At 38.9% G+C, this 26,367-nt stretch overlaps 2 protein-coding genes across 13 annotated transcripts in view; both read left to right on the top strand.

Moving 5' to 3' along the window:
• LOC113498884 (sodium/potassium-transporting ATPase subunit alpha) overlaps window positions 1–12,936 on the top strand; it is a 45,348-nt gene extending 32,412 nt beyond the window's left edge. For 3 of the 11 annotated variants that reach the window (XM_026879049.1, XM_026879054.1, XM_026879053.1), the window contains 16 exons: window positions 2,156–2,236; window positions 2,518–2,649; window positions 2,763–2,933; window positions 3,014–3,235; window positions 3,314–3,532; window positions 3,610–3,790; window positions 3,867–4,124; window positions 4,200–4,549; window positions 4,629–4,880; window positions 4,971–5,182; window positions 5,279–5,462; window positions 5,734–5,949; window positions 7,475–7,569; window positions 10,262–10,436; window positions 10,676–10,908; window positions 11,017–12,936. In XM_026879049.1, the coding sequence (XP_026734850.1) occupies window positions 2,156–2,236; window positions 2,518–2,649; window positions 2,763–2,933; window positions 3,014–3,235; window positions 3,314–3,532; window positions 3,610–3,790; window positions 3,867–4,124; window positions 4,200–4,549; window positions 4,629–4,880; window positions 4,971–5,182; window positions 5,279–5,462; window positions 5,734–5,949; window positions 7,475–7,569; window positions 10,262–10,436; window positions 10,676–10,908; window positions 11,017–11,137 (3,102 nt within the window). In that variant the 3' untranslated portion in view covers window positions 11,138–12,936. Of the gene's footprint in view, window positions 1–1,201; window positions 1,504–2,155; window positions 2,237–2,517; window positions 2,650–2,762; window positions 2,934–3,013; window positions 3,236–3,313; window positions 3,533–3,609; window positions 3,791–3,866; window positions 4,125–4,199; window positions 4,550–4,628; window positions 4,881–4,970; window positions 5,183–5,278; window positions 5,463–5,733; window positions 5,950–6,357; window positions 6,453–7,474; window positions 7,570–8,612; window positions 8,708–10,261; window positions 10,437–10,675; window positions 10,909–11,016 lie in introns of those variants that run through there. The other 8 variants (XM_026879051.1, XM_026879056.1, XM_026879058.1 and 5 more) reach the window with 6 other exon arrangements.
• A 329-nt stretch (window positions 12,937–13,265) lies between these two features.
• On the top strand, window positions 13,266–26,086 carry LOC113498888 (synaptotagmin-16). Of its 2 annotated transcripts, XM_026879068.1 has the most exons (11): window positions 13,266–14,623; window positions 14,694–14,876; window positions 15,391–15,482; window positions 16,414–16,617; window positions 18,049–18,207; window positions 18,715–18,823; window positions 19,292–19,470; window positions 19,841–20,053; window positions 20,418–20,582; window positions 21,005–21,169; window positions 21,594–26,086. In XM_026879068.1, exons 1-11 carry the CDS (start codon window positions 14,587–14,589, stop codon window positions 21,624–21,626), a joined length of 1,539 nt encoding a protein of 512 aa, XP_026734869.1. In that variant the 5' UTR covers window positions 13,266–14,586; the 3' UTR covers window positions 21,627–26,086. The 2 variants fall into 2 exon arrangements, with proteins under 2 accessions (XP_026734869.1, XP_026734870.1); XM_026879069.1 differs by lacking the exons at window positions 13,266–14,623; window positions 14,694–14,876 and adding an exon at window positions 15,173–15,217.
• The last annotated feature ends 281 nt before the right edge of the window (window positions 26,087–26,367 follow it).

Raw genomic sequence — 26,367 nt, 5'->3', positions numbered from 1 at the left:
ATATTAAGATATATTGGTTCAAGCATAACAATCAATCAAAATGCTAATGCCGCTAATGCAGAACGATAAAATAAATGGGAAACTGTATTTTTTTGTATATTATGAAATTCAACGTCGGTTGGACGCGCCCACGCTCCTAGTTATTGTTTCTTATGTTAGATGGATCTCTAGATCATCCGCGCGAAAGTGGGATCCAGATAATAATAGTGTTTTTGGCATCGTCTGGCACACGCGCGGCGTCACGGAGATCCGGAGGCGCGTCACATAGCTTCGCTTCATTAATGTTAAAAATAATTGTCTCATTCACTAGTCACGCATCTACTACGGTAGTAACCACAAATTTTCGGTGTAAAGCAGTTTTGCGGCCGTGGCAATGAATCTCCCCGCGTCTGACACATGACACGACATTTGTGTGGCATTCGTTCGGATTCTCTATCACCTTAATTTTGTATTTGTTTTGATATATTACAACTTTTTATCTCGACAGTCAAAGTGCAAGTGTTAATAAACTGAATTAATAACAAAAAGCATCGCATTTAAAAAGGTCGTTGTCGGCAGAATTACGTATCGCGCACAAGTTACAGTCCCTAACAATAAAATATACTTTAACCTACTTTCCTAATTTGTCATTTTTAAGTGGGTTATTTTACCCTCTGCATTTTGCAGACGTCGTTATTCTTGTTAGAACCTGTTTCGATTTTCCATCAGATATTCCGGTTTAACCTTTATAGAGATTATAAATGCGGTCGACGGGGCCCCGGGGTGGCAACCTTGTCTTTTAGCTATTTATGTCGAGGGTAGCGAGAGGGGGTTGGTCCGCAGTGCGCATGCCCGATGTGCGCGCCGCTTATGTAACTCGGGACACGCCGCCGCACCGCCGTCGTCGCGTTGCCGCATGTCAGTCCCAGTGTAGCTCCTGCCTTGCACCATGCGGTGAGAGGCAAGAGCAAACTCATACACTTTATATGAAAAAAAATCGTGTTTTTTTTTCAATAGTTTGTTCTTACTCCGGTTATATTGAGTCGTGCCTTTCGCTAACATCAAGTGAGCCGTTGTCATACTTCTTCAGTCATAGCCCATCCTAATCCGAAGTAATATGTGTCGGTTTACTTAAGTTCCCTTAATCTAATAAGCCATTAGTCCCAGAATTTCGCGGCACGAGTCCATTTCACAGCCTGTTGTGCTAGTTATTCTCCTTCATGGGAATTCAGGGCGCGGTTTAATGAGGCTTGCTATGAAAACGTTCATCAATTATCGACGGCGACGGCTGGCTTGTTTACGGCACCGCGGACGCATTTAGACTCTGTGACATTACTCCCCTTTAGCGCATATAGCACACTCGTTGCTTACGTAAGAGCCCATATCCAGGCAATTTATAAACTTTGAGGTCGACTATTGTCAAGTGGATAACCACCATTCTATTTTAAACAGTTCGCAAGTATACTAGTGACAAAAAGACTGAATTTCCTGAAGTGTTAAACTAACTCGAAAACCATGTCCAATGTGAGTATCAGCTGTAGCTATAGATTAACATTGTGTAACACTTTAGTGGTTGAGAAGTTGTTTGGAGTCATCCATGCATAGAGACGTACGCTTGTGCGGTGTCCTTACATTTGCGCTCAGGTTCGCACGCGCAACTAGTTCAGACCAATTGAGTGCCATTGAGCCGTTGGTCCCTAACTCTATAGAGTACACGTTCGGCAAGGTTATGCTACACATGTAGCTCTTTAATGCTTTGCTATTCAACGCTTTTCAAATGGAGACGTACTTCTATTGAATTATTATTACAACACACCCTTGTAAATTGTAGTTTGTGACATCATACTTAGCACAATCGTCTTTAGATGCAATTTGTTAGAGCTACCTTTATCCGATAACATCAACTTGCATATTTTCATTTTGATTTGTTTGTACTTAAAGTATCTGGATTACATTTCAAATCCACATACTTTATAAAAATATTATACATGTTTTGTTCTTGTGTCGATGTTGCATGTATCATTTGACTTGTCTTTCAATAATGATTACAATTTATTTTAATTCTACATATGATGACATTCGATATCGCCACTTGTCACTGCCACCTTTCATCCTCGAGTGCATGGCCCATAGGGCCGCCTTGTAGAATGTGTCTAGCCCCTAGTTGTGTTTGCAGCATGGCCGTACCGACTCGTACCGCGTCGCCACCATTGGACCCATTAAGGACGATAATAGAACCGCTGACGGACAGTACAAGGTTTTTATTTACATTACCATCTTTCATTTAATCTCTCTAAGTGACCATTGACGCCAGCAGTCGCAAGACGAGGAGCTGTCAACACTAATGTATTGCGTGGTTTTCAATGCATTTTCATTTCGCATTTTGATACTTTTGTCTTTTCCCTTGTCAATTTAAAAGCGAAGAGTTCTTAACTTTTTATTTTATTAAGAAAAGTGTTTTATAATAATGTAAAAAATAATGTAATGCTGACTACTAATTCTACGTTTTTAACATATATTTATTCATGAATATTTCAGACACGCCGGAAACCACCCGCGAAGAAACGGAAAGCAGGAGACCTAGATGATCTCAAACAGGAGTTGGATATCGATTTTCACAAAGTAACACCGGAAGAGCTCTACCAAAGATTTCAGACACACCCAGAAAATGTAAGGACTTAGTTCAAAGATTACTTATCGGTACCTATAAGTAATCTTCAATAACAACCTATCAATAACTTATCGGTACCTTGGACACTATTTACATTTATTTTCCATTTCAGGGCCTTAGTCACGCGAAAGCGAAAGAAAACCTTGAAAGGGACGGTCCAAACGCACTTACGCCGCCAAAACAGACACCTGAATGGGTAAAGTTTTGTAAAAATCTGTTCGGAGGTTTCGCGTTATTATTGTGGATTGGTGCTATTCTTTGCTTTATTGCCTACGGAATTCAGGTCAGTAATAGACATTGAGACACTACACAAAAATGTTTAGTGGACACGTCTTTTTAACACTGGCTAAATTAATCCCCCAGGCTAGTACTGTTGAAGAACCTGCAGATGACAACTTGTACCTCGGCATTGTATTGGCGGCTGTCGTGATCGTTACGGGTATTTTCTCATACTATCAGGAAAGCAAGTCATCGAAAATCATGGAATCGTTTAAGAACATGGTACCCCAGTTCGCTACCGTCATTCGTGAAGGCGAAAAGTTGACACTGCGTGCTGAAGACTTGGTACTTGGCGATATCGTTGAGGTAAAGTTTCACCCAAAAAATGACCATATTGCTATAACGAGCTCTCTCAACAAGTAGTAACGTCTATTCATCTTGCAGGTTAAATTCGGTGACCGAATCCCTGCTGATATTCGTATCATTGAGGCTCGAGGTTTCAAAGTCGACAACTCAAGTTTAACCGGTGAATCTGAACCCCAATCGCGTGGAGCTGAATTTACTCATGAAAATCCATTGGAGACCAAGAACTTGGCATTCTTCTCTACCAACGCGGTCGAGGGAACGGCGAAGGGCGTTGTCATCTGCTGCGGAGATAATACCGTAAGTTAAATTGACATGAATAATCTCAATCAAAATGAAGGATGTTAGGACTTTTCTGAATGCACTTATGTTTGTAGGTGATGGGCCGTATCGCTGGTCTAGCTTCGGGATTGGACACCGGCGAGACCCCAATTGCAAAGGAAATCCACCATTTCATCCACTTGATTACCGGCGTAGCTGTGTTCCTTGGCGTCACCTTCTTCGTAATTGCCTTCATCCTTGGCTACCACTGGCTGGATGCTGTCATCTTCCTTATTGGTAAATATTACCAAAATGTTCTTTGTTCGTTTCTTCGATGTTATGTACTAGAATCTTAACCATGTGTCTTCTACAGGTATCATCGTTGCCAACGTACCCGAAGGTCTGCTTGCCACTGTAACCGTATGTCTGACCCTGACTGCCAAGCGAATGGCTTCCAAGAACTGCCTGGTGAAGAATCTGGAGGCCGTCGAGACCCTCGGATCTACTTCAACCATCTGCTCTGACAAGACCGGAACGCTAACGCAGAACAGGATGACTGTAGCCCACATGTGGTTCGACAACCAGATCATTGAAGCTGACACCACCGAAGATCAGTCTGGAGTACAATATGGTATGTAATGCAAATATACTAAATGTTCATATGACTTATGAACTAGTATTTCAATGTTTTGTCTTTTGTCATCAGACCGTACCAGCCCCGGATTCAAGGCTCTCGCTAAGATCGCTACTCTTTGCAACCGAGCTGAGTTCAAGGGTGGTCAGGATGGTGTCCCAATTCTGAAGAAGGAAGTTGCCGGTGATGCCTCGGAAGCGGCTCTGCTCAAGTGTATGGAACTGGCTCTCGGAGATGTACTGTCGATCAGGAAGCGCAACAAGAAGGCTTGCGAGATTCCCTTCAACTCAACCAACAAGTACCAGGTCTCGATTCACGAGAGTGATGACCCCAGCGACCCTCGCCATCTGCTTGTCATGAAGGGTGCTCCCGAAAGGATTCTGGAACGTTGCAGCACTATCTTCATTGGCGGAAAGGAAAAGGTAACACGCAACCCAAGAAATACTTATACCAATGATTTCCTTCTTTCATTATGGCATTAAACATTGTTTATTTGATTAGGTTTTGGACGAGGAAATGAAGGAGGCTTTCAACAACGCTTACCTGGAACTCGGTGGTCTTGGTGAACGTGTACTCGGATTCTGCGATCTTCAACTGCCATCTGACAAGTACCCAATTGGCTACAAGTTCAACACTGATGACCCTAACTTCCCATTGGACAACCTCCGCTTCGTTGGATTGATGAGTATGATTGACCCTCCCCGTGCCGCCGTACCCGACGCTGTTGCCAAGTGCCGATCTGCTGGTATCAAGGTATAGTCAACCAACCAAATGATCGCCTGCAAATTATATGGAACAAGATCATTCTATTAGAACAACTTTTAAACTTAATACATTTTCCAGGTTATCATGGTAACTGGTGACCACCCCATCACTGCCAAGGCTATTGCCAAGTCTGTAGGAATTATCTCTGAAGGCAACGAGACCGTTGAGGACATTGCTGCTCGTCTGAACATTCCTGTATCTGAAGTGAACCCTCGCGAGGCTAAGGCTGCCGTTGTCCACGGAACTGAGCTTAGGGAACTGAACTCAGATCAACTTGATGAAATTCTGAAGTAAGCTGGCTTCCAAATTCTAAATTTTCTGTCACAATTTTTTCTCGACTGTTTTTCGACTCCTTACTCCTAACCCCTCGACGTTTCGTCTCTTAGATTCCACACGGAGATTGTGTTCGCCCGTACCTCACCACAACAGAAGCTGATCATCGTTGAGGGTTGCCAGCGTCTGGGAGCCATCGTGGCCGTAACTGGTGATGGTGTCAACGACTCGCCCGCTCTGAAGAAGGCCGACATCGGTGTTGCCATGGGTATCGCTGGATCTGACGTCTCTAAGCAAGTAAGTTCAGAAACAGTGTCCATTGAAAATCAGCAGATTTAGAATTTAGTATCAAAAGATTTAAATAAAGAAACATTAAAAACGACAAGTTAAATATCATCTGAAGAGATTTAGCTCACACATGACACTGATAGGAAGACTATTTCAAGCAAAACAAATTCTATATCGATTCACTCGTTCTGGACATATAATGTCACAAGCGGATTGAACCGATAGAAACATTAAACTTCTAATTCGCCAGTAAAAATACAAACACATCGCTTATCCCTAGGCTGCCGACATGATCCTCCTTGACGACAACTTCGCTTCCATCGTCACCGGTGTCGAGGAAGGTCGTCTGATCTTCGACAACTTGAAGAAATCCATCGCGTACACCCTGACCTCGAACATTCCCGAGATCTCTCCCTTCCTCGCCTTCATCCTGTGCGACATCCCACTGCCACTTGGCACTGTTACCATCCTCTGCATTGATCTTGGAACTGACATGGTAAGTTCGACCTTATTTGTATCTTACTACAATCTAATTGGTCATACATGTTGCATTGTAAGACTAAAATTGTTTTGTTCGTATATGCACTAATAGTAAGTCGGCACGAATTGGTTGCAATGTAACTGAAAGACTAATTTATAAATAAAACAAAGCTCTTACAATGTTGCATAAATATGGATATTTTATACCAATAAATGTAACTGTTATTTGTTATGTGTATTAATAGTTCTTCTTCAAAAAGTTTCGATATGATACTTTATAAAAGAAAATATATTTTTCGCACACATAGACAATATTGAAGAAGGGCTGTTAAATAACACATAGGTGTATTTTACTTAGATATTTCAGCAGAAGACTTACGGAGCCGGTTATGTAACTGTTATTATAAATAAGTGATTGACATAGGTGCCAGCCATCGCGCTGGCTTACGAGGCGGCCGAAGCAGACATTATGAAACGTCCACCTAGGAACCCATTTTGCGACAAACTAGTCAATGAGAGGTCTTTATTATGTTACATACTTGTGTTGCCATATAACTCCTAACTGGTTTTCAGCTAATAACGTCGCTGTTGTCTCGATATCGTGACGAGTGGGTGTTTTTCTAATGTGTTTATTAATCACGTAATCAAAACGATACAAATACCAAATATAAACACCAAATTAAAATTATTCAAGTAACTGACATTGTTGTAATGCATTGAAAATTCGTACGTTATGGTTGCGTAAATTAAAATATGATGTTATAAAAATGTAGAGTCATGCATGATTCTACTAATACAAAGCAGACGGACTAATAGGCTATGAACCCAGTAAGGCTATGTACTAATACGTGTTGTCTGTCAAGTTGCTGTTAGGAATGCGGCGGGAGTCTCATTAGGAATGAGGGGGTGATTATGTAGATGTGTTCTGGTTTGTGTTCATACTAAAAACACTCACTAAACCAAGAGTGATGTCCTAAAATACTAGACGACGTGAAAAGCCTATGACGGAGAGTATCATCTCCGTGCAAATGGTCTACAGCTAAGACAAACACAACACACTGATGTTACCACAGTCATCGTCATTTCACACCATCCCCATCAAGCCAATTCGGTAAAAATCATCCGACATTGTGATATAAAACACAACGTTCATATACCATACCATATACCATTCGGTTTATTTATGACATTTTAATTTACAAAAGACCCCGTCTGTCACAACTGAAGTCATCTCATGATCTACATTTTTTGTGTTAATTTATTTTGTTGTGTTAGTTATAAGCGTGACAAGTAGTTGCAAGCATACGCTACCCGCTTGGTGTCGGCACAGTCGGCCCAGTCGCGCGGTGTGACGAGCAGGTCCGCGTGGCGTCTGATTGTACTGCTGTTGCTATATGTTCGATGTTGTACACATGTGACAATGATGCACCACGCTTTGTTGCGAGTGCGTGAGCGCGGCTCGGGCGCGGTCGTGCGGCCGCGTTCGGCTCGGCTCGGCTCGCGCTCGCCCGCCGTCGCTCACATCGCTAGTGTTTGTGTAGGTGCCCGCCATTTCCCTGGCTTACGAGGAGGCCGAATCTGACATTATGAAGCGACAGCCGCGTAACCCTTTCACTGATAAACTCGTTAACGAGAGGTAAAATATAACGAGTGACGTGACTCGTTCAAAGATATTATTCTATCCGCTACTTGCTTGCTACCACGTGTACGATAGTCTTCAATATTGAGGTTTGGTTGTTGCCTGCAGTGTGTGGACGGTGTCCTGTAGGTACACGATTCTAGAACTCTCTGTGTGTGGATATTGAAGGCGACAGTCGCACCGCTCCTAATGTATGCCTTGCGATGTCTTTTTATATATTTTTCTCTACTAACGTATCTCCTACTTTCTTTAACTATGTAGCTTGATGTGGTGATGGAACAACGTGTTTCGACACATCGCGTCGAGCTCACGAGCTAAACGCATTGTTCCATTGTTGAGTTGTCGTTTTATTAATATTTTCTGCTATTAATGTGGTCACGTGCTAAGGTAAGTTTGGTGTCTCCCTGTCTCTGTCATTTGTCTATCGTGCATGTTGAACACACCTTGACGTCTCTACAATATACTGACTATCTATTTATTCTATATATTTTATTGTATTTTGACTTTCTCATTTGTTACCTCTCATGATCTCATGACACGGTATCTACTCGTCTCTCACAAGTGACATCGTTTCATTCGGTATTCTTGTCACACGTACGCAACAGGCTTCATCACACTGCATACTCACACAGACGTCTACGTATCTCTATACCCTCAGGTAGTGCAACACTTGTAATATACTTACATGATATAAATATATCAACATGCTGCTAGGGCTTGTATTTGTAACTTCTCTCACTAGCGTAGTATTTCAGATTATATTTTGTCTCCTCAGGATAGTACCGGCTACAGTACTTTTTGAATTCTAATCACGCCAATTTTTCCACTTTTATATTTACTAGTTAATTTATGCGTAATATTTTAAGTATAAAATAAATAGTTTTATGTAATTTTTTGATAATTATATTTCTACTAATGCTAGCTGTAGATATAGGTTGCGGCGTAGCCGAGGGGTGTGTGTACGTATATTTATTATGTATAAGTGAATGCGTGCTCGTCGCGCGAGTGTTGGTTTGTCCTGATTGCTTGTGTTACCGAAGGTGCCTGCTATATCATTGGCGTACGAGGCGCCCGAGTCCGATATCATGAAGCGGCAGCCACGGGACCCTTACCGCGACAACCTCGTCAACAGAAGGTTGGCCCCGCACCCTCCCCGTCACCGGCCGCCGCCTCACCGCGTGCGCCGACGCTTACTAGATTCTCATTTGGGTGTTAACACAACGACTAGCCCACCGATATAACTTGTAACCAACTACACGATTGGTGAGATTAAACTATTAGAGTGGTGCGGCTACTTGTGGTTCAACAGTACCATTTGTAACTGGATGTGGAAGAGTGATTATGACTACCCGATCCCCCCCCCCACTCCGTCCCCTGTCCATCGTAAAGTAATTGGCTGACGACCCGACGTTATCAAAATTAGTTCCCCGGTACCAATAGGAATATAGATGCCACGCTTTTGAGTACAGTATACAAAATAAATATACCGAATTCATCTAGAAAATATTAAACTTTAAAAATCCTATTTTAAATTATCTAGCTCTATTAAATACGCTTAGAAGTCTCTAGAACTAGACGAAATAGTACTTTCTATATCTCTATAATCTTCACTCTTCCATATTTCAATATTAGAAATTCAATTATTCAAGTTAGCGATGCAATGCTGTGTCGAAGAGTTGCACGTTTAGTAAACAAATTAGCGAAATGTATTAGTCTCTGTCATAGAGCACACTAGTGGTTATTGTGTGTGACGTGTAGCCAAAGTAGATCATAGTGGTGGTCGAATGATTCATAACTAATATTTTAAACGATATTATTTTATTTGTTTGAAGGAATGTCGTAGGCGACATGGAGCGTTATATTGTAACATATATTTTTTATTATATTTTCCTGTTGTCTTTTTATGTTTATAGTTTATGTTATATATTCTACATAGTTAAGCACGTTGCTCTGCAAAGTTCACACCGCTAATAGCGCTTCCGAGCTCCACAACATACCACACCATGGTTAGGCAATTTTGTTCTGCTATCGATACATTTATTTTATTTCTTTTCAAATATTCTTGCTTATTTTTCTACATAATTTTTTTAACACATTAATGTTAGGATTTGCTAAGCTTTCTTCGCCATTAAGATTAATCAAATATGCATGCTCGTGGTGATTCTTCAATGGATTTTTGTGCTACCCTACTAACCCCTAACAATAAATGTAACAATATTAAAAAAAAAACAGAATATGTTGCATGTACTTTTTAACCTGGTATTAGTATATTACTATATGCTAGATATTCTGGTTTTTAATGGAGTGATTGATTAATGACTAACATTTGACAAATAAGACTTTACATAAATCAAAAACCCTGGTAGTAACAGCAAATTCACTCTATATATTTCCACAAAAGGAAACATATCTTAAAAACATAAAATTTGTCCAAAATATATTACAAAGTCTCATTTGTCACGCTTAAGCTCGAAATAGGCATAACTGCTTATAGAATGCCTTTAAATATATTTGATGCCCAAAATTTAAAGTAAAAAGAATCAAAAATTATTCAGAGAAATACTTTGTAAACATTAAGAAAAAAAAACAAAGTATTAATTTTAGATTGTTTAGAATTATGAAGTAACTTCTTAACTTCAATCGCCTGCTTTGTGAGGTCATATAGTGAGATATAACCGGGTGTATACAGGCTTATCTCGATGGCGTACGGCCAGATCGGTATGATCCAAGCCGCAGCTGGATTCTTCGTGTACTTCGTGATCATGGCTGAGAACGGCTTCCTGCCGATGCATCTCTTCGGCATCCGTAAGATGTGGGACTCCAAGGCTATCAACGATCTGACTGACTCCTACGGACAGGAATGGGTGCGTTTATGAATTTTGTTCTTTGTAAGAAACTAGCTGACTAGCTTTGAGCAATAGAAACTTATTGACTGATTTCTCCCAAAAATACCAAAGACATTTAGTAATTTTAATATATTTTGACCTTTATCAAAGCCTTGGTTCCCTCATGAAGCAACTTGGACTCCTTACTTACCCCTCCTTTTCAAATTTATATTTTGTTCCTTTATTCCTGTTTCTAACCTCACTTGGTAATATTTCAGACCTACCGCGACCGCAAGGCTCTGGAGTTCACTTGCCACACCGCTTTCTTCGTATCCATCGTGGTGGTGCAATGGGCTGATCTGATCATCTGCAAGACGCGCCGTAACTCCATCATCCACCAGGGAATGCGCAACTGGGCTCTGAACTTCGGCCTCATCTTCGAAACTGCCCTCGCTGCGTTCCTATCCTACACCCCCGGAATGGACAAGGGATTGAGGATGTACCCTCTCAAGTAAGTATGACTGACTGGATACATATAAAATATGGAATTATACTATGTTATGATCAGTTTGACATGATACGATGTTTGCCGTGTGTTGACTGGAGCCCTTGTGCACAGGTTCGTGTGGTGGCTGCCTGCCATTCCGTTCATGCTGTCGATCTTCATCTACGACGAGATCCGACGCTTCTACCTGCGCCGCAACCCCGGCGGCTGGCTGGAACAAGAGACTTACTACTAAACAGCACCGACCACTGTCCACACCGTCGTGCATCAGTTAGTTACTGCGTACATAAAGTTCATTTGTGTTCTTATATCAGACTGACAGAGGTTTGCGGTGCCGTTCCGGTATATGTGTAATCGCTGTCGTGTACGCTTCTCACCGCTTGTTACCGCATCGCTCCGCACAGGGGCACCTGTGTATGTACCTGTCGAGTGTTATATATATTATGATGTTCGTTTCATTGCGTAACGTGACCGAGAGGATGCGGCTGCGCTGGCGCCGGTCGGGCCCGCGCCCGCCCCTCGCCACCGCACATTCACTATAATTGTTTCTAATGAACTATGTATGTATATATGCACTGTGGAGAGTTTGATATTTGTGATGATATAAAAAATATTATACACACATTATTTAAATCGTGGATCATGTTATTTTTGTATCGAGATCGTTTAAAACGTTCGAATATCTCGAGTGTGATGCGACATCTGATGAATCTCTTGGAATATAAGTTTCAGTGTGCGCAGTCGGTGCGGGCCGGCCCGCGCTCTCGACGTCACGCGCAAGCGGCCGCCGACTCGGACTTCATGTTACAGTAGTACGCGTTCAGTGACACTGATGACATTATAAGATAGATTAAACGTAATACTAATAAATTGTTTTTCACATACTTATGTAATAAGTAATAAATTATCGTTTAGCGGTAGTTCATCGTTCGTGAATCGAGTGGGCAGAAAGTATGACGCCCGCCGCGCTCCTTGCTCGGCGGCCAACGAAACGCATTTGTTGTAAAATTAACAGTTAAGAAGCCATTATGATTATTATATTTTAAGTGAATTAGATTTAAGTTGAATTTTTCGAGTGAAAAAAAGTTTAGTTGTCGATTCGATCGGGTGCATGGTGTATGAGAGGTCGATGTGGAGTGCCTGAGTTTTAGTGTACTACTGCTTACTGTTAGGTAGGTAGTTGAAATTTTGATGCCGTATTTTCAATTGTAAAAGTAGATAAATAAAGCATACACAGTCGCGATCGCTTCGAGGCGCGGGGGGCGGTGCGCGCGCAGCACCGCCACACGTTCATACAGCACTGCCGTCGACTATTGTTCGTTCGTCTCTCGTCAGTCGGCCGGCCGCCCGGCCCTCAACCGACGCTTTTCTTTTCTAAAATAATCAGATTATTAGCGAATTTCGTCAAATTTATTAAAATAGGCTGCTCATGGTAATTACGTAAGATTTTATTTCTTAATTAAAAGATAATAACAAAACGTAGGGATGCGTAATTAGAAATTTTTAAAATTATACAGTTATGATAGAGTCATCTTGTTTTAGTCGCCACTTGGCCCTTGCGCGGCAGGCTAGCAGCGAGGCGGGCCCCGTAGCACCGACCGCGCGGGGCCCGGGGAGGGGGCGGGCGCGGCACTCCCACCCGCCGAGGACCAAGTGGAGCGAGCATTTCAATTTTTCGTAACGAATACATATAACATTATAATAATGGTTACAAAAGTAAAATATAACATTATAGCGACTAATAAAATCTAAATTATATGAAATGTTTATAGATTTAAATGAAGTTCGTTTCTTTAGGGTGACCTTCTGTGCTTGTTTGATGAGAACGATGTACATCTCACTGACAATAGTCGTTGATGATATTATTGTAATGATCTGATCTTTGTAAGCGGTTTGTTTATCGTACACTGTAGAACTAACATTGTTTTGCGTTCGACAGTTCTTTACACCAATTCATTTTATAGTATTACTCTGTTGGCTAGGAGCGCTGTAAAAATGTAAGTGTTAATAAAAAAAACATTTTCAAAATATTAATGTGTTGTTTCATTGTTTATTTCTTATTTTTATTTTGCCCTACATTTTTTCTGACGTGGAGACGCACCGATCACATACCACTAAACATTTAGAATAGACCAAATACAATTTAATTATAATACATTTTGATAAAGCAATAATCTAAAGTTTTTGAAACAGAATAATTACATGGATTCCTTCCACACTGGTTAACGTTAGCGACACCTTACTTATAATAAAATTACTATGATGATGAAAATACAGTCTTAATATGATATTGGCACTAACACGAAAGATCGAAGAAATTTTTAAAACTGAAATTTATAAATCCTTTATAAAAAATTATCAAAGTATTTTTTTAAAGACTAGTGATACTGTTCAAGCATAATAGCACCAAATTAAGTTAAGAAAAATGAAAAAAAAAAAATATTTTAAGATTAGGAGCATAATCTATTGGTAAAAATATTCTGTCGCTTACAACATAATGAAGCTACTGACTTAAAGGCATTTACCTATTAGTGATTTTCTCTAAACACCTAATTGATAATTAATTCAGTAATCATAGGTCTATATAATTTAGCAAAACGGTACATGACAAAATTAAAAGCCAAACATAAAAAATGTAACTCTTTCTCTTCATTTCAAAAAGATACTGTCCTTGCCAACATCATATTACGATTATATGTAGCACAACGTATTTCAGAGCCAGACGTCTTCCATTTGATGTCCGCAACATATTCTGGACGATGGTATGAAATATCCGAACAGCTAAACGTGTCGGACCGTCTCGCATTAATCTTCCCTTCATACATATTTATTATTTCCACACCGCGCCGACGTTAGACGCATGCCCGATATCCATCTACACAAGGAATAGAACAAACCCCGAGTAATGTTTAATTTACTAAAAGCCTGAATTCAATATGAGCAGAGTTTATTTATATTTACAAATCCTTAGTTTAAGTGGGGTTGACGTATTGCTCCGCAGTTTCTACAGCTTTGGCAGATCTCCAATGTCCTAATTGTGATATTGCTGTAATGTAACCAACCGCACGTGTAGCGAAAATATTATTTAATTTTATTTCCTTTACGTACTACGACAGCGTTGGTATTTCTTCAATTTTAACCCTAAATATTATAAAAATACGGGCTGGGAAGCTAGTGTTTTTTTTGAGCGACTCGTCGTTATGTTTGCGAAGTAATTAATTAATTCCTATCAAGATCACTCACGCAATGTTAACTGCCCATAAAGACATCGGAGTAATGCTGTCAGTACCTATGTGAAGGTATAGTTCTATAAATGTAAGGGAAGGGTCGGTGTGGGCACGTGCCGCCCTCGGCCTTGACGACAGGCTTCTCGCTGTGTATATATGCGTGTAGGTATGTAGCGCCATAGCTACACCTGTAAGCGAGGTCCTTCGTAGTTCGTCCTATAGCCGCGCAGAATATTCCTCACGCCCCGTCGTGCCCCTCGCGCACCGCGCATGTGCACAGCTTTGACAGCCCGACCGTGCCAACACGTCCCAATTATTTTCTTCAGTTCGCTTTATTGTCGCATATTCAACGAAGATATTAACGTTATATGTTTGTGGGGTATCGGAGGGAGTTATAAGGGTGGAAGTGTGTTATAAAGGCGCGCAGCGATGCCCGTCGGGCTCGCAATAAGCGAGGATGGTGGCCAACATCGGCGTCATCAACCCTTCTAATGGTAAACATCTTTGTCACTAGGTTGTGTTTGGAGTTGTGTACTGGAGTCTGAGTGTTTGTCTGTGGCGCAGTGGAGGCGACCGCGTACATAAGCGCGGTAGCGGCGTTCGCGGCCGTGGTGCTGGTGGTGCTGCTGTTCCTGGGTCGCCGCTGGTGCTACTCGGCGGTGTTCAGCCGCAAGTGCTGCGATGACATCCACGCAGTGAACCCTCGCATCGCAGTGCCCTGCCTGCCGCTCGACAATGCTCAGTTTGGTAAGAACAGCCCCTTTGTTTTGCTTGTGTGTTGATAAGCTACTGTATGTCTAAGTCATATTTCATTAGTACGGTACTACAGTATTCTTTGTTGCTAACACAATAGATGTTAAAACGTTCACGATATATTTAATACCTTCTTTATGAGTTGTATGTATAGACAAGATATCCTTCACCTTTATAAATAAACCTATGCCTATTGATTTTGTGATTAATTATTAACATTTCGATTTCGTTATAGAGCGAAGTCATTCGTGGAAGCGTCATTGTGTAGAATAGAAGTTACTTACATTCATTTTAGTGTTAAATGTACCGTCAAGGGCGCCGAGTGCGTCATGAAGGTCTCGTATTAAACTTTCTTTATTACTTATTTGTTTTATCTAGGTGTTTGTTTACACATAGAGTAGTAGAGGATAGTATACGCCAGTAGCAGCGACAATTAGTTTCGTAGTTTAGTTGGTTAGGGCAATATTATATATCGATTGACGTTGTCCGTACGTCTGTGTTGTTATAGATGCTTTGTCGAAACCGAACCATTACCCTGAACGAATATTCACGTTCGAGGCGTCCGACTCGGATGAAGAGCTGCGTTTGCGCATACAACAGGTGAGACAGTAGACCGTTCGACATATGATTTTACCTTCCGCTATACTGGCTAATGTCATGCTTAATTTTTGTGATCCATATTTAGGATGTGAAATTAATTCTCCCTTTCCCAGCTTTGTAACACTATTCATGAATGGAAAAATAAATATTATTCCTATCAAAAATTCTCATCAATTGTGTTTTACGGTGAACTCAAAACATACCCACCCAATATGTTAACAGATTGCAATAATTTACACAATTTAACGTCCAACTGCGCAATATCCTGACATCCTGCATCAGAGGTGGATGTGTGAAATTTCAATGTCTGTAGATACTATAAATACAGCCCACATATTTGAGCAAAAACAGTCGGACGATATAACGACGACGTTTACTTGGATATGATTGTGTTACCACTTCCTCAGTATTAACTACAGCTCGTATCGAGACGGTGGTCCCAGGTGGGAAACGCGAGATGAGGAAAGTTCTCTAACCACTTGCGCGCTATTCATGAATTGCAAATAAGATATCCATTTGTTGATTACCATCTTGTTATGAGCTGTAGACTAGTTTCTTATTTACTAGTTAGCATTTTAGTTCTATTTCATTAAAGCATGTGAAATTGTTTTTCATTTAAGATCGTATCTTCTTTACTTATTAGTCACTTTTTTATATTAATCTTCGTAAGTGTTTGTGTATCATTTTGAGCAGTTTGAATCGAGGACTCAACAATATAAAGCGGAAGGACACTATTCGTAAACGTTAACCGCATTCACACATTTTCTCCTGCCCAGATTTTTTTGCTCTTTCATCAAACTATCTATAATACATTAATTCACAAGCAAAATACAGGCAACTATTTACATTGTTCCCATCACAACCCATCAAAATCCAAGATCGTGATCATGATAATTTCCCCAATGGCTGTCTAAAAGTTTCAACTCCTCAGGATAAGGAGGAAGTGGAATGCCACTACGAGGAGAAGAACGAGAACGCGTCGGTACCGAAGCTGGACGTGGAGGTGGTAGAGTCGAAGCTGCGGGAGACGACCCTCCGGGAGACCAGGATCGATGAGGTGGTGCCGCAGCGGGCTGAGTACATCCATACGCTGGAGGCACAGAGCAGCGTCGACAGCGATGTTATTGCGCATAATGTGAGTCTTCTTCAGAATACTTTCGGTCTTCTTTCTCTTTTTGGTTTTATGGTAGGCTTAATATAAAGTTCCTGATTCCGAAAAGCGGCCAGGTTTCTGTTACAGTGGTAGCAATCATTGACAGCACAACTAGATCCATACCCATGCAGTATGCACCTATAGGACTTTTGGAAATATTGAAGTCCGACGGTGGGCTTTTTTACTTCTTGATCAAATATATGATTTCAAATTTTTAGAAATTCCTGAAACAAGTTTAATATTTTCCTTTAGGTATTCCAAGACAAACGAGTTCCTCCGTGTTTCGGAAGGCACGTTAAATTGAGGGTCCCGGCTGTTATTCCTATATCTTTGACAGTCGTTACAGGTAGTCAGAAGCTTGAAAAAGTCTGACAACCAGTCTAACCAAGGGGTATCGTGTTGCCCAGGTAACTGGGTTGAGCAGGTCAGACAGGCAGTCGCTCCTTGTAAAACACTGGTACCCAGCTGAAACCGGTTGGACTGGTAGCCGACCCCAACATAGTTGGGAAAAAGGCTAGGCCGATGATGATTCCAAAAAAGAAAATACTAACTTACCGACTGACTCATAACTTTCATTTATAATTTTACCTACTTATAAGTGAAAGCAGAAATTTCATGATAAGTGTTCTATTCAATGACGTCACTGAAGGTCACTATTATTGATCATTTTGTGAAGGCTAAAAGTTGACTCGAACCAATTTATGTTTATGGGAAAATCTTCTAAATAATTGACCGTAATTCAGTACATTTCGTACTAAATTATTTAATATTTTTGAGGGCGGTTTTAAAAGCATTATACACACAATTATTATGATGTCAGTGATGTGTTACTATATCGAAAGCTTGACGGGTATATTTTGCCTCGTTTAATATTAAGCGCGTCAGTTTAGCAGCAGCACGCGATCTAAATAATTAACGATGGGAATTAACATTCTGATAATAATTGTTTGTAATGACGCGTTTGTATTGCGTGCGTAGTTTCTTTGTTTGTAAAGTCCACTGTTACGAGACTTAAAATAATCTATTTTTAAAAGTTCGTTGAATTCCAGAACTTTTTTGAGAAATTATCTTTATCCTACTCCAGTTACTTGAAAAAGGATAAAATTCTTATTAAATGGAAAATTAAAATCTTGGTTTGTCTTATTTGTTTATGTTAGAAATTATTATTAATTATCTTATTAATGTTAGAAACTAATTCATTTCAGGGGTTGTGATAATTTTTATTCTTGTATTGGATTTGTTTAGAGTTGCGTTTTATTTTTACTTAAATTTCAGTCCAAACTCCAAAGCTGTAGAACTAAACCTTTTTTAAATACCCAAAAAATGGCGTATAAATTGTTCATTTAAGAGCTGAACTCTTATGAGACCAACGAACCATTTTTCTTATAATCCTTTCATGTCATCTTCTCCCAGGATACTTCGCTCCTATGCGGCGAGAGCAGCAGCTCCCAGGAGCGAGGCTCCTTAGAGCTGACGCTGCTGTACGACGCGCCCGTGAGGAGCATGACCGTGCACATCCTGCAGGCCAGGACACTCCCGCTCAGGAATGAGGGCCAGATACTACAGAGCCAGGTTTGTAACAATTAAATTTAAATTAATTCCACTAAAATAACGGTTATTGATTGATGAATACTTATTTAGGTACCTCCCTACAATTACGCTTTTGCTAGTAGAAAAAAAAACTAATACAATAGATTTAAGGATTTTAAGGGAAATTCAAGGTAATTTGCTAATTGCTGTAATAGATAGGGCTTTGTACGCGTACCTTTGGAGAGGCCTACGTCAATAATTAGCTGCAGGGATAGTAGTGCGAAGTGGTATTAGTCAACACGCCAAGCCCACAGTGCGCGCCGTGTCGTGAGTTCTATCCCCGCCTAGAACAAGCATTTGTCGGATCCACGAATGCTTGTTCTGAATCTCTGTGTATATCTATATCTACCCCTGCCGGGCAATGGGCTTATAATCGGTCGTTCAGCACATACAGTTCACAAGAAACAATTGACGGATATTCCGGTTACCTTATCCCAAAAAAAGCGGCTTGTTTTTATTGAGTTATTAAATTGTAATCTTTGTTAACAGGTCCGAGTAGTTTTATTGCCAATGAAGAAGCAAAAATACAAGTCGAAAATAAGAAATGGCGAGAATCCTCAATACATGGAAAGTTTCGTGTTCCACAAGATAAACCCAGGTGAGACGTCATATACCTAGTATGTAGTGTTTGGATATTAGGATATATCGGGAATTAAGTACATTTCCATGAACTTGTAAATAGATTCTAATATTAACGCTCTGTTAGTGTTCTATTTTAAGAATGATGTTTAACATCTGCACAATAGACATTTAAAACAAATACATAACGGTACGGTGCAGTGTAAATCGGTTTGATCCGGTTTACTATACCAATTATGTATTTTCATCTAATAATAATAGTTGCATCCGAGGTTTAGCTATCGATAAAAGTATTAAAAATGGGTTGATCCGTAACTGGGTAAAAAAAGTAACAAACTTGTAAGACCGATGAAATTGACTAAGCCTACGCTCAGGCTTACTATGTGTGAATTTAAAAGATGAACATAGATCCATTCACAGTAATTCATACAATCTTCCGCGTTTATAATGTGCAGCTTTGATATTTATTTCATTTTTCTTATATCAGAGGATGTGTACGGTCTTGGTCTTCGCATACGTATTTACGGGTGTGAGCGCATGCGTCGTCAGCGGCTGCTAGGCGAGGCGTCAGTCAGCTTCGCCACGCTCAACCTGGAGCTCGAGAACAGTCTGTGGCTCCAGCTGATGCCGAGACAGCATCATCAACCTAGTTTACAGGTCAATAAGGTATAATTTGCCAAAACATATGTCGATAATAAGTTTATACGGTAAACTGATCCAACCTTTTTTTGTAAGATATCTGAATAAATATGCTCTAGTTCTTTTTTAAGATTCTGGGGTAATTTTGAAAAGCATTTGCCACCTTAAAAGTATCATTTTTATGGAATTTTAAATCACAAAAGCTACATTTTGACCTTAATTAAATATTGTTCATAAAATGAAAATATAAATTTATTAGGAACATAGCCTGATAATTTTGGAGATAAGTAAATCCACAGCAAAAACTCAGAATCAGGTCCCAAGTGGAGGGCTCTTCAAAAATTTAAAAGGTAAACAGCTCTTACTCATTGACGCTAACTAACCATATATCACATAGCTTCCGAAGTTAGATCTGAACCATACGATTACCGGCGTGCTGGCGAGTCCGTCGTCCATAGCAACAGTGACTACTCCTGGTACGGGCATCCCGGGGGAGGCCTGCAGCCTCGCGCGGTCCGACTCCGCTTCGTCCTGCTGCAGCGCCCGCTCCGCCCCAGAACTGCTGCTCGGTCTCCAGTATAACTCCACCACCGGACATCTTTCTGTGGAGGTATGTTGCTTAGGGATATACTCGGTCGGTCCATAGGAGAAAGACCAGTCCTGGTTCGGGTATCCCAAGAGAAGCCTGCAGCCGCTTGTAACTTGTAGCTTTTTTTTGACTGGTACTGGTATGTTATTATACTTATTATCCTTATATCAGTTGGTCTAAAACTTATGTTTGAGTTTCGTTTGATAAAGTTTTTTAAGTTTGTTGTTCGTTCATATTAATGATTTTTTCTCATCCTTGGTCCGTCTTTTAAAGCATTTTATTTTATACCTTTAAAAAACGCCAGCAAAAACGTTACTTTTGAGACGCCCTGTTTCATTTGCTAAGGTTCCCCTTAAATAAAACTCTCTTGAATATATTTCCCCAGGTGATAAAAGGCACCCACTTCCGTAAGCTGTCTCCCAACAAGGCCCCGGACACTTACGTGAAGCTGTGCCTCATCAGCTCGCTGGGCATGGAGATGGGTCGCTGCAAGTCCACCACCCGCCGCGCGCAGTCCAACCCGCTATATAAGGAGCTCTTTATATTCCAGGTACAATAAATGAAAACACACACATTACCTCATTCACTAACATCACACAGAGTAAATTGTAGCTACATTCCTACATAGCCATACACAAATTCAAATCTCATCTTTGACCTTTTTCGATTACATTATATATTTTACATTAAACAACTGCTATCTGACCTCAATAATTAATTCTACAGCATAACACCTACCTACCTTTCCCACAGAAAGATTATTCTACATTTTAAACAGGGGCATTTCTTTCCCGCTTTCGGGCATTTTGCACTGAGTAATTTGTATTCCTTTCTTTCGATAGTTTACCAAAAACCCACCTCTTAATTTTTGTTTAAATATACAAAAAAAAACAAAACTTTTCTAACTAGTTCCTTATACTATGAGTACATACTACTTGTACCCAACTAATTTTACCCGCATGTGCACTGCAGGTAGCATTGTTCCAACTGACGGAGGTGACGCTGATGGTGTCGGTGTGGTGGCGCCGCAGCGTCAAGCGCAACGAGATGGTGGGCTGGTTCTCACTCGGACACAGCCCCTCCGGCCGCGAGGAGGAACGCCACTGGCAGGAGCTCTGTGAGCGGCAAGGCGAACAGGTACCTACCTTGTAGAACCCTCTGCTGGGATACATATAAATGTGGACAACATCACATACATTGTTCTGAACCCAAAGTAAGTTGCTAAAGCACTTGTGTTATGGAATTCAGATACAACGAAGGTTCCACATGTATTTTTAGACCAAAGAACCAATCTCCATAGGGAAGACAGTTTCAGTTGTGGAAGTGAGGCAGCGGCGTAGGGTAACGTCTCACTTATATAACTGTAATAGACTGCTTCAAGAGGTGCTAATATTTCCCCAGTTCTTAACCTTGCAACTTAGAGCATTATCAGTGAAATTGCACAGGCCATCTTGTATGCAATTGGGACACGTTGGGAATAGACATTTTTCTCTTTATACCAATATTCTAGACACAAGTACTCTGTCAGGGCATTTACTACAACTAGTCCGTGTGGTTACAGGTGCAGCGGTGGCATGTGTTGCTGGACTCCTGACGGTCGGTGACGTAGCGTGCTTGCGCCGCGCCCTGAGCCCCGCCGCCCGCCGGCAGACGCCGCGCCCCCGCGCCCCTGCGCCCCCGCGCCCGCTGCACCTCTCCACTTCATGTTTGGTGCGTGTCGCTTTCGTTGTTAGCACGCGGTCGCCATTCCGTGCCGATACGTGCTCGTGTCCGCACGTCCCTCGCACGGGGACCGCACTTACCAACTGAGATGACAGCGAGGATACCGGGAGATCGAATCTCAAATATAATTAATTCTCTATTATTAAATTACGAAGCTTATATTATATTATCCGTATTATGTATATTGAACGGGAATTGTAATGTTTGGAAATGGTTTTTAAATGGCAACTCTTTCTACTATACTTATGCTTCTTTTTGAGGGTAATTTAGTAGTTCGTTTATGGTTTCCAAAAGTTTGATCGTTGTCGTTTTGTAGTATTTATAATGATGTTGAAGACTTGGAGCGCACAAAACATGTGAGATAGAATAATGATAGTAGAACGGATATTTATTGAATATTGATATATTATACCCTTACAAGATAGACATTTATTCTAGTATGTCTTGAATATACTCTTTATATATATTTGTAAGAAACTTAACATTTTTGTAACGTTATTGATATGCAACCATAGCTCATCAATCTGAAACAATGTTTTTACCATACTCAATAATACTCATTACATAATTACTTGAATCTCGAATATACTTATTAAAATAGCTCACTATGCCATACTGTAACAAATAAATAATTTACATTTCTCTACCACTTTCAAACTTCAAAAATAATATGTAATAATGAACGATTAATATTTCTCATAGACTAGGTATTTCTTAAAGTATAATAACGGTTACATTTTTTACATAAAATCTATTTGTTCGTTATAACTATTTTCTTGCTGGATTAAAATAAGTTTCAATTTTCATCGACATTAAATTAAAAATCGTCAATTCGATATGAAAACTGAATATTTCCTTGTATACTTATGTATCATGCTTAAGATTTTTTTTAAAAGAGTCATAGGTAAAAAATAATAAATACTGTATGTATGTTTAAATAATTATCTACCTGAAGAAACGCCTGTTTGCATGTTGATGTAATCTAGCAGTAAGTAAATGCAGTAATCACATCATAGTCCTAGACCAATAGAAAAGGTATATGCTTGAATGCGGAACAATTATACATGTACATATTTATAAATAACACCAATTTGGTATGTTCTGAGATGTCTTTTATACGGGTATAAGTAATTTAAGATATTCAAAATTATAACTCGAAATTGAAAGTAAGAAATTAAATCTATACATTGTTACTGGGAAGTGTTCCATTTGCCTCTAGGTTAGTAACTGTCTTGAAAAGGAGTTCAGCTGAGTAGTTAGGAGAAAACAGTTTGTATACATAGTCCCTTCGAAAAATGTTTGAATTAAAAGTTTATGTACCATGTATGTCCCATTGAGGATATTTGTAAGACTTCGATAAAGAAGATTTGTCCCATTTGCGGTTTCTAGGGATGTGAAATTCCGTAGTTTGCTTTTATTGTATTATGGAAGTAATGTTGATAATTAGTGAGATATATTTATGCATTGCGGTATTTTCAAAGCGGATTGCCCCACTATAAAATTTTGCTATGTCCATGAGTGTTGTCACGTAGATCACAGGCTGAATGTGAATGTTTATGATTGTTTTAAACCAAATTATTGTCTGTGTAAGTCATTATGGACTCTATGCCATTATAAATAAGGACGATTGTATAAAATATTGTGCAAAAAGAATATTGACAATGGCCGTGTTCTGTAAGGTTTTAAGACTTGATGTTTGTAACTTAAAGTAATTTCCTTTGTCACAAAAAAATATAACTAATCTATGTCTTTGTTAAAAAAATAAAGACAACCGCCAAATCTTATTTTAAACTTGGAATTATGAAAAAAACATCGCTCTTCGCTTCCATAGAGCAAGAATTATAGTTTAGGATGTGGTATGTCCCTATAAATTATATATTGTATTATTCTATATAAATTATAAAGCTAGTTTTTACTAAAAGTCATAGAGGTAGACATAGATTAGTAATATTTTATTTTTCTGCTAAGTCAAACGTGCTCCCACGTAATTTCTTTCAAGCTAATTTCTTTATAAAATGAAAATGTTATGCATGTGATAAAAGTTATTAAAAATGTTAAAGACGGTGAATGAAATGTACCTACTTAATACCATAATTATATAGATCATATTTATAATCTATTATCAAGTTTATTTAATAGAATAAGGATATCTGATAAGATTGAATGAAACCGTATAGAAACACAATTATAAATAAGGAACTAAAGACACTACACATGTATAATCATTGAAATATATTAATACTAGATGCTCAGTTTTGCAGCTCAAATTCTTAATACAATATTTATATTATCTGTTACATTAGACTCCATCTTAATAGGCTTAAGACGACCAATATATAGATAACACAATTTACAGATAACATTTGAAACCTCTTAAAGCAAGAGGATTGCCAATGTGGAAGAGACACAGAACTCTACACTTTTAATGACGTTGTCTCGCTCCCACAACGGTATTTCTACATATAAAATTTTCCGCCACGAAATAAAATAATAAATCGTTTTTGCATTCGTATAAAGAAATATTCTCATCTATTCTCATATGTTTATTAATATTTAAATGTTGTATGTTCTCATAATTAACTCATTACTACAATACTCCTTCGATATACCTACCTAGATATAATCATACTTATCAAATAATAGTTAAAACTTCATGTGAGCCAAAATAGTACCTGCTGTCTTTATAAAAAATAGTTTTCTATAAGTTTAAAAATATTCATGTATTTACACAATATTTGTAGATAGATATTCTTATATTGCGATAGGCGTATAAATGTAATAAATATATAATTTGAGTTCGACAAAATGTCGTTTGCGATTTTCTGCTGATACAAAAATAACTAGAAACTAATAACCAACTATTTAGAATTAAAATTGTAACTACGGACGCACACAATACCAATGAAAACATTTCAGCTCAGATAAAACACAATTGTGAATGGAATTTATAATTTTACTTTGAAGCGTTAATGCAACGTTTGGTCCAAAGAATGTTGAATAATGTTAGATAGTTCGTCCCCAAAGTAGAGTGGTCTTTCGAGTGCCGCTTGCATAAACATGTAGTATTGTGGTACGACTATTTGTATACCTGGCAAGCAAGAGTACTATGTTAAAAGACTGTTACACACCCACGCTGGTACAATTGGCAGAGTAGACCACTAACTGTTGAATAGTTATCTATAGTTTGCAAATTGGATTACCATGTTTGTGATCGCTAATTTCATTTAGGTGTTGAAAAAAAAGAAAAAGTTTTTTTTGTTTTTTTTTTTTTATAGCGACTGTACCTACTGCGAGACATACCGGGAGTACAATTGTCAATAAAAGTCAATGTTCAACTCAGATTTACAAAGTGTCAGACTTTTTCAGTCATTTGAACAAAATTATATAGTATTTAGTGCAATCTAATTTTGCTTTATGTTTTATCTAAGTAGCAACACAACAACTGTTTGAATTTTAATGTATAGGTTATTTTTCAAATCTGATTGTGCAACTGATTTTTACACTGTCGTTTTGTCTCGCGTTCTGTTACTTGTCGAGACTATACCCAATAAAAGTCGTTGAGGGAGTGCGTAGAGTCGCTATTATAATGAAAATAGGACATTATCCAATGCTTGAAGATATTCTGAGTGTTTTATGTGTGTATTTGTAAATGTCGCACGCCACGTTCGTGGGTTATATACCATATAAAGTTTACTTAATTTGACATCATTAAATGTTTAAGTAATTAGATTTCGACAGCTTATTATGTCGTTCTATATAAATATATATTTACACGATCATATTGAAAAATACTAACACACAGACTTAAGTAATTAATTTATATCTATTCTTGCTCTTCCTGCTTAATCGAGTGACATAATATTTTTAGTAGGAGTGGGGGGGGGGTGGATTAGATTTTTTTTCTAAAGCTATTTGAAATCGTTTGACTAAGTTTGCAACCTGTGTTAATTAATGTTATGAGTGCATACTGTAATCATAATTTAAAGTGCCTGTTCCAATTTAAATCATACTTTTTCAGACATTCTAAATCAATCTAAAAAGTTAATTAAGAAGAACTGATTATCTATGCCTGATAGTCGATAGATGTTATACAGGTTTCAAACATAAATTACATTAAAATATAATCGTTCTATACAATCTACAGTATTCACTTATGAATTTATTAAAACATGTTAATACCTTCTCTTTTTTTGTTAGTTTTCACACAAATAACACAATCACCGTATATAAAAATAAAATTTAATATATGTATGATATATATTGTTTGAAAATAACACAAAACTGTATAACATTGTTACTTATTACGAAATGTATGTAATGAGAAATTCTCAATAAAATCACTTTATACATTTTTCCTATATGCTGTTTTTTTCTGTTCCCTTTATTTATTATATTTTATTTGAAAATATTTTTCTAGTAATACTATTGGATTTTATCCAGTAAAGAAAAGATACTCCATAAAAGATTAAAGTCTGTTTGGTGCTACGTCTGGTGAGAATTTGGTAAAACTCTAGGGCAGATGAAGTAGTAAATAGAACTCTACTATCACTAATACTATGGTATAGATGTCCTACTGCTGTTCACAGGCCTGGAACGTTTGAGTATTGATCACC

Source organism: Trichoplusia ni, chromosome 11 (genome assembly GCF_003590095.1).
Source record: "Trichoplusia ni isolate ovarian cell line Hi5 chromosome 11, tn1, whole genome shotgun sequence".
In the NCBI taxonomy this organism is placed as follows: domain Eukaryota; kingdom Metazoa; phylum Arthropoda; class Insecta; order Lepidoptera; family Noctuidae; genus Trichoplusia; species Trichoplusia ni.
This window is presented reverse-complemented; position numbering and strand designations above follow the sequence as displayed.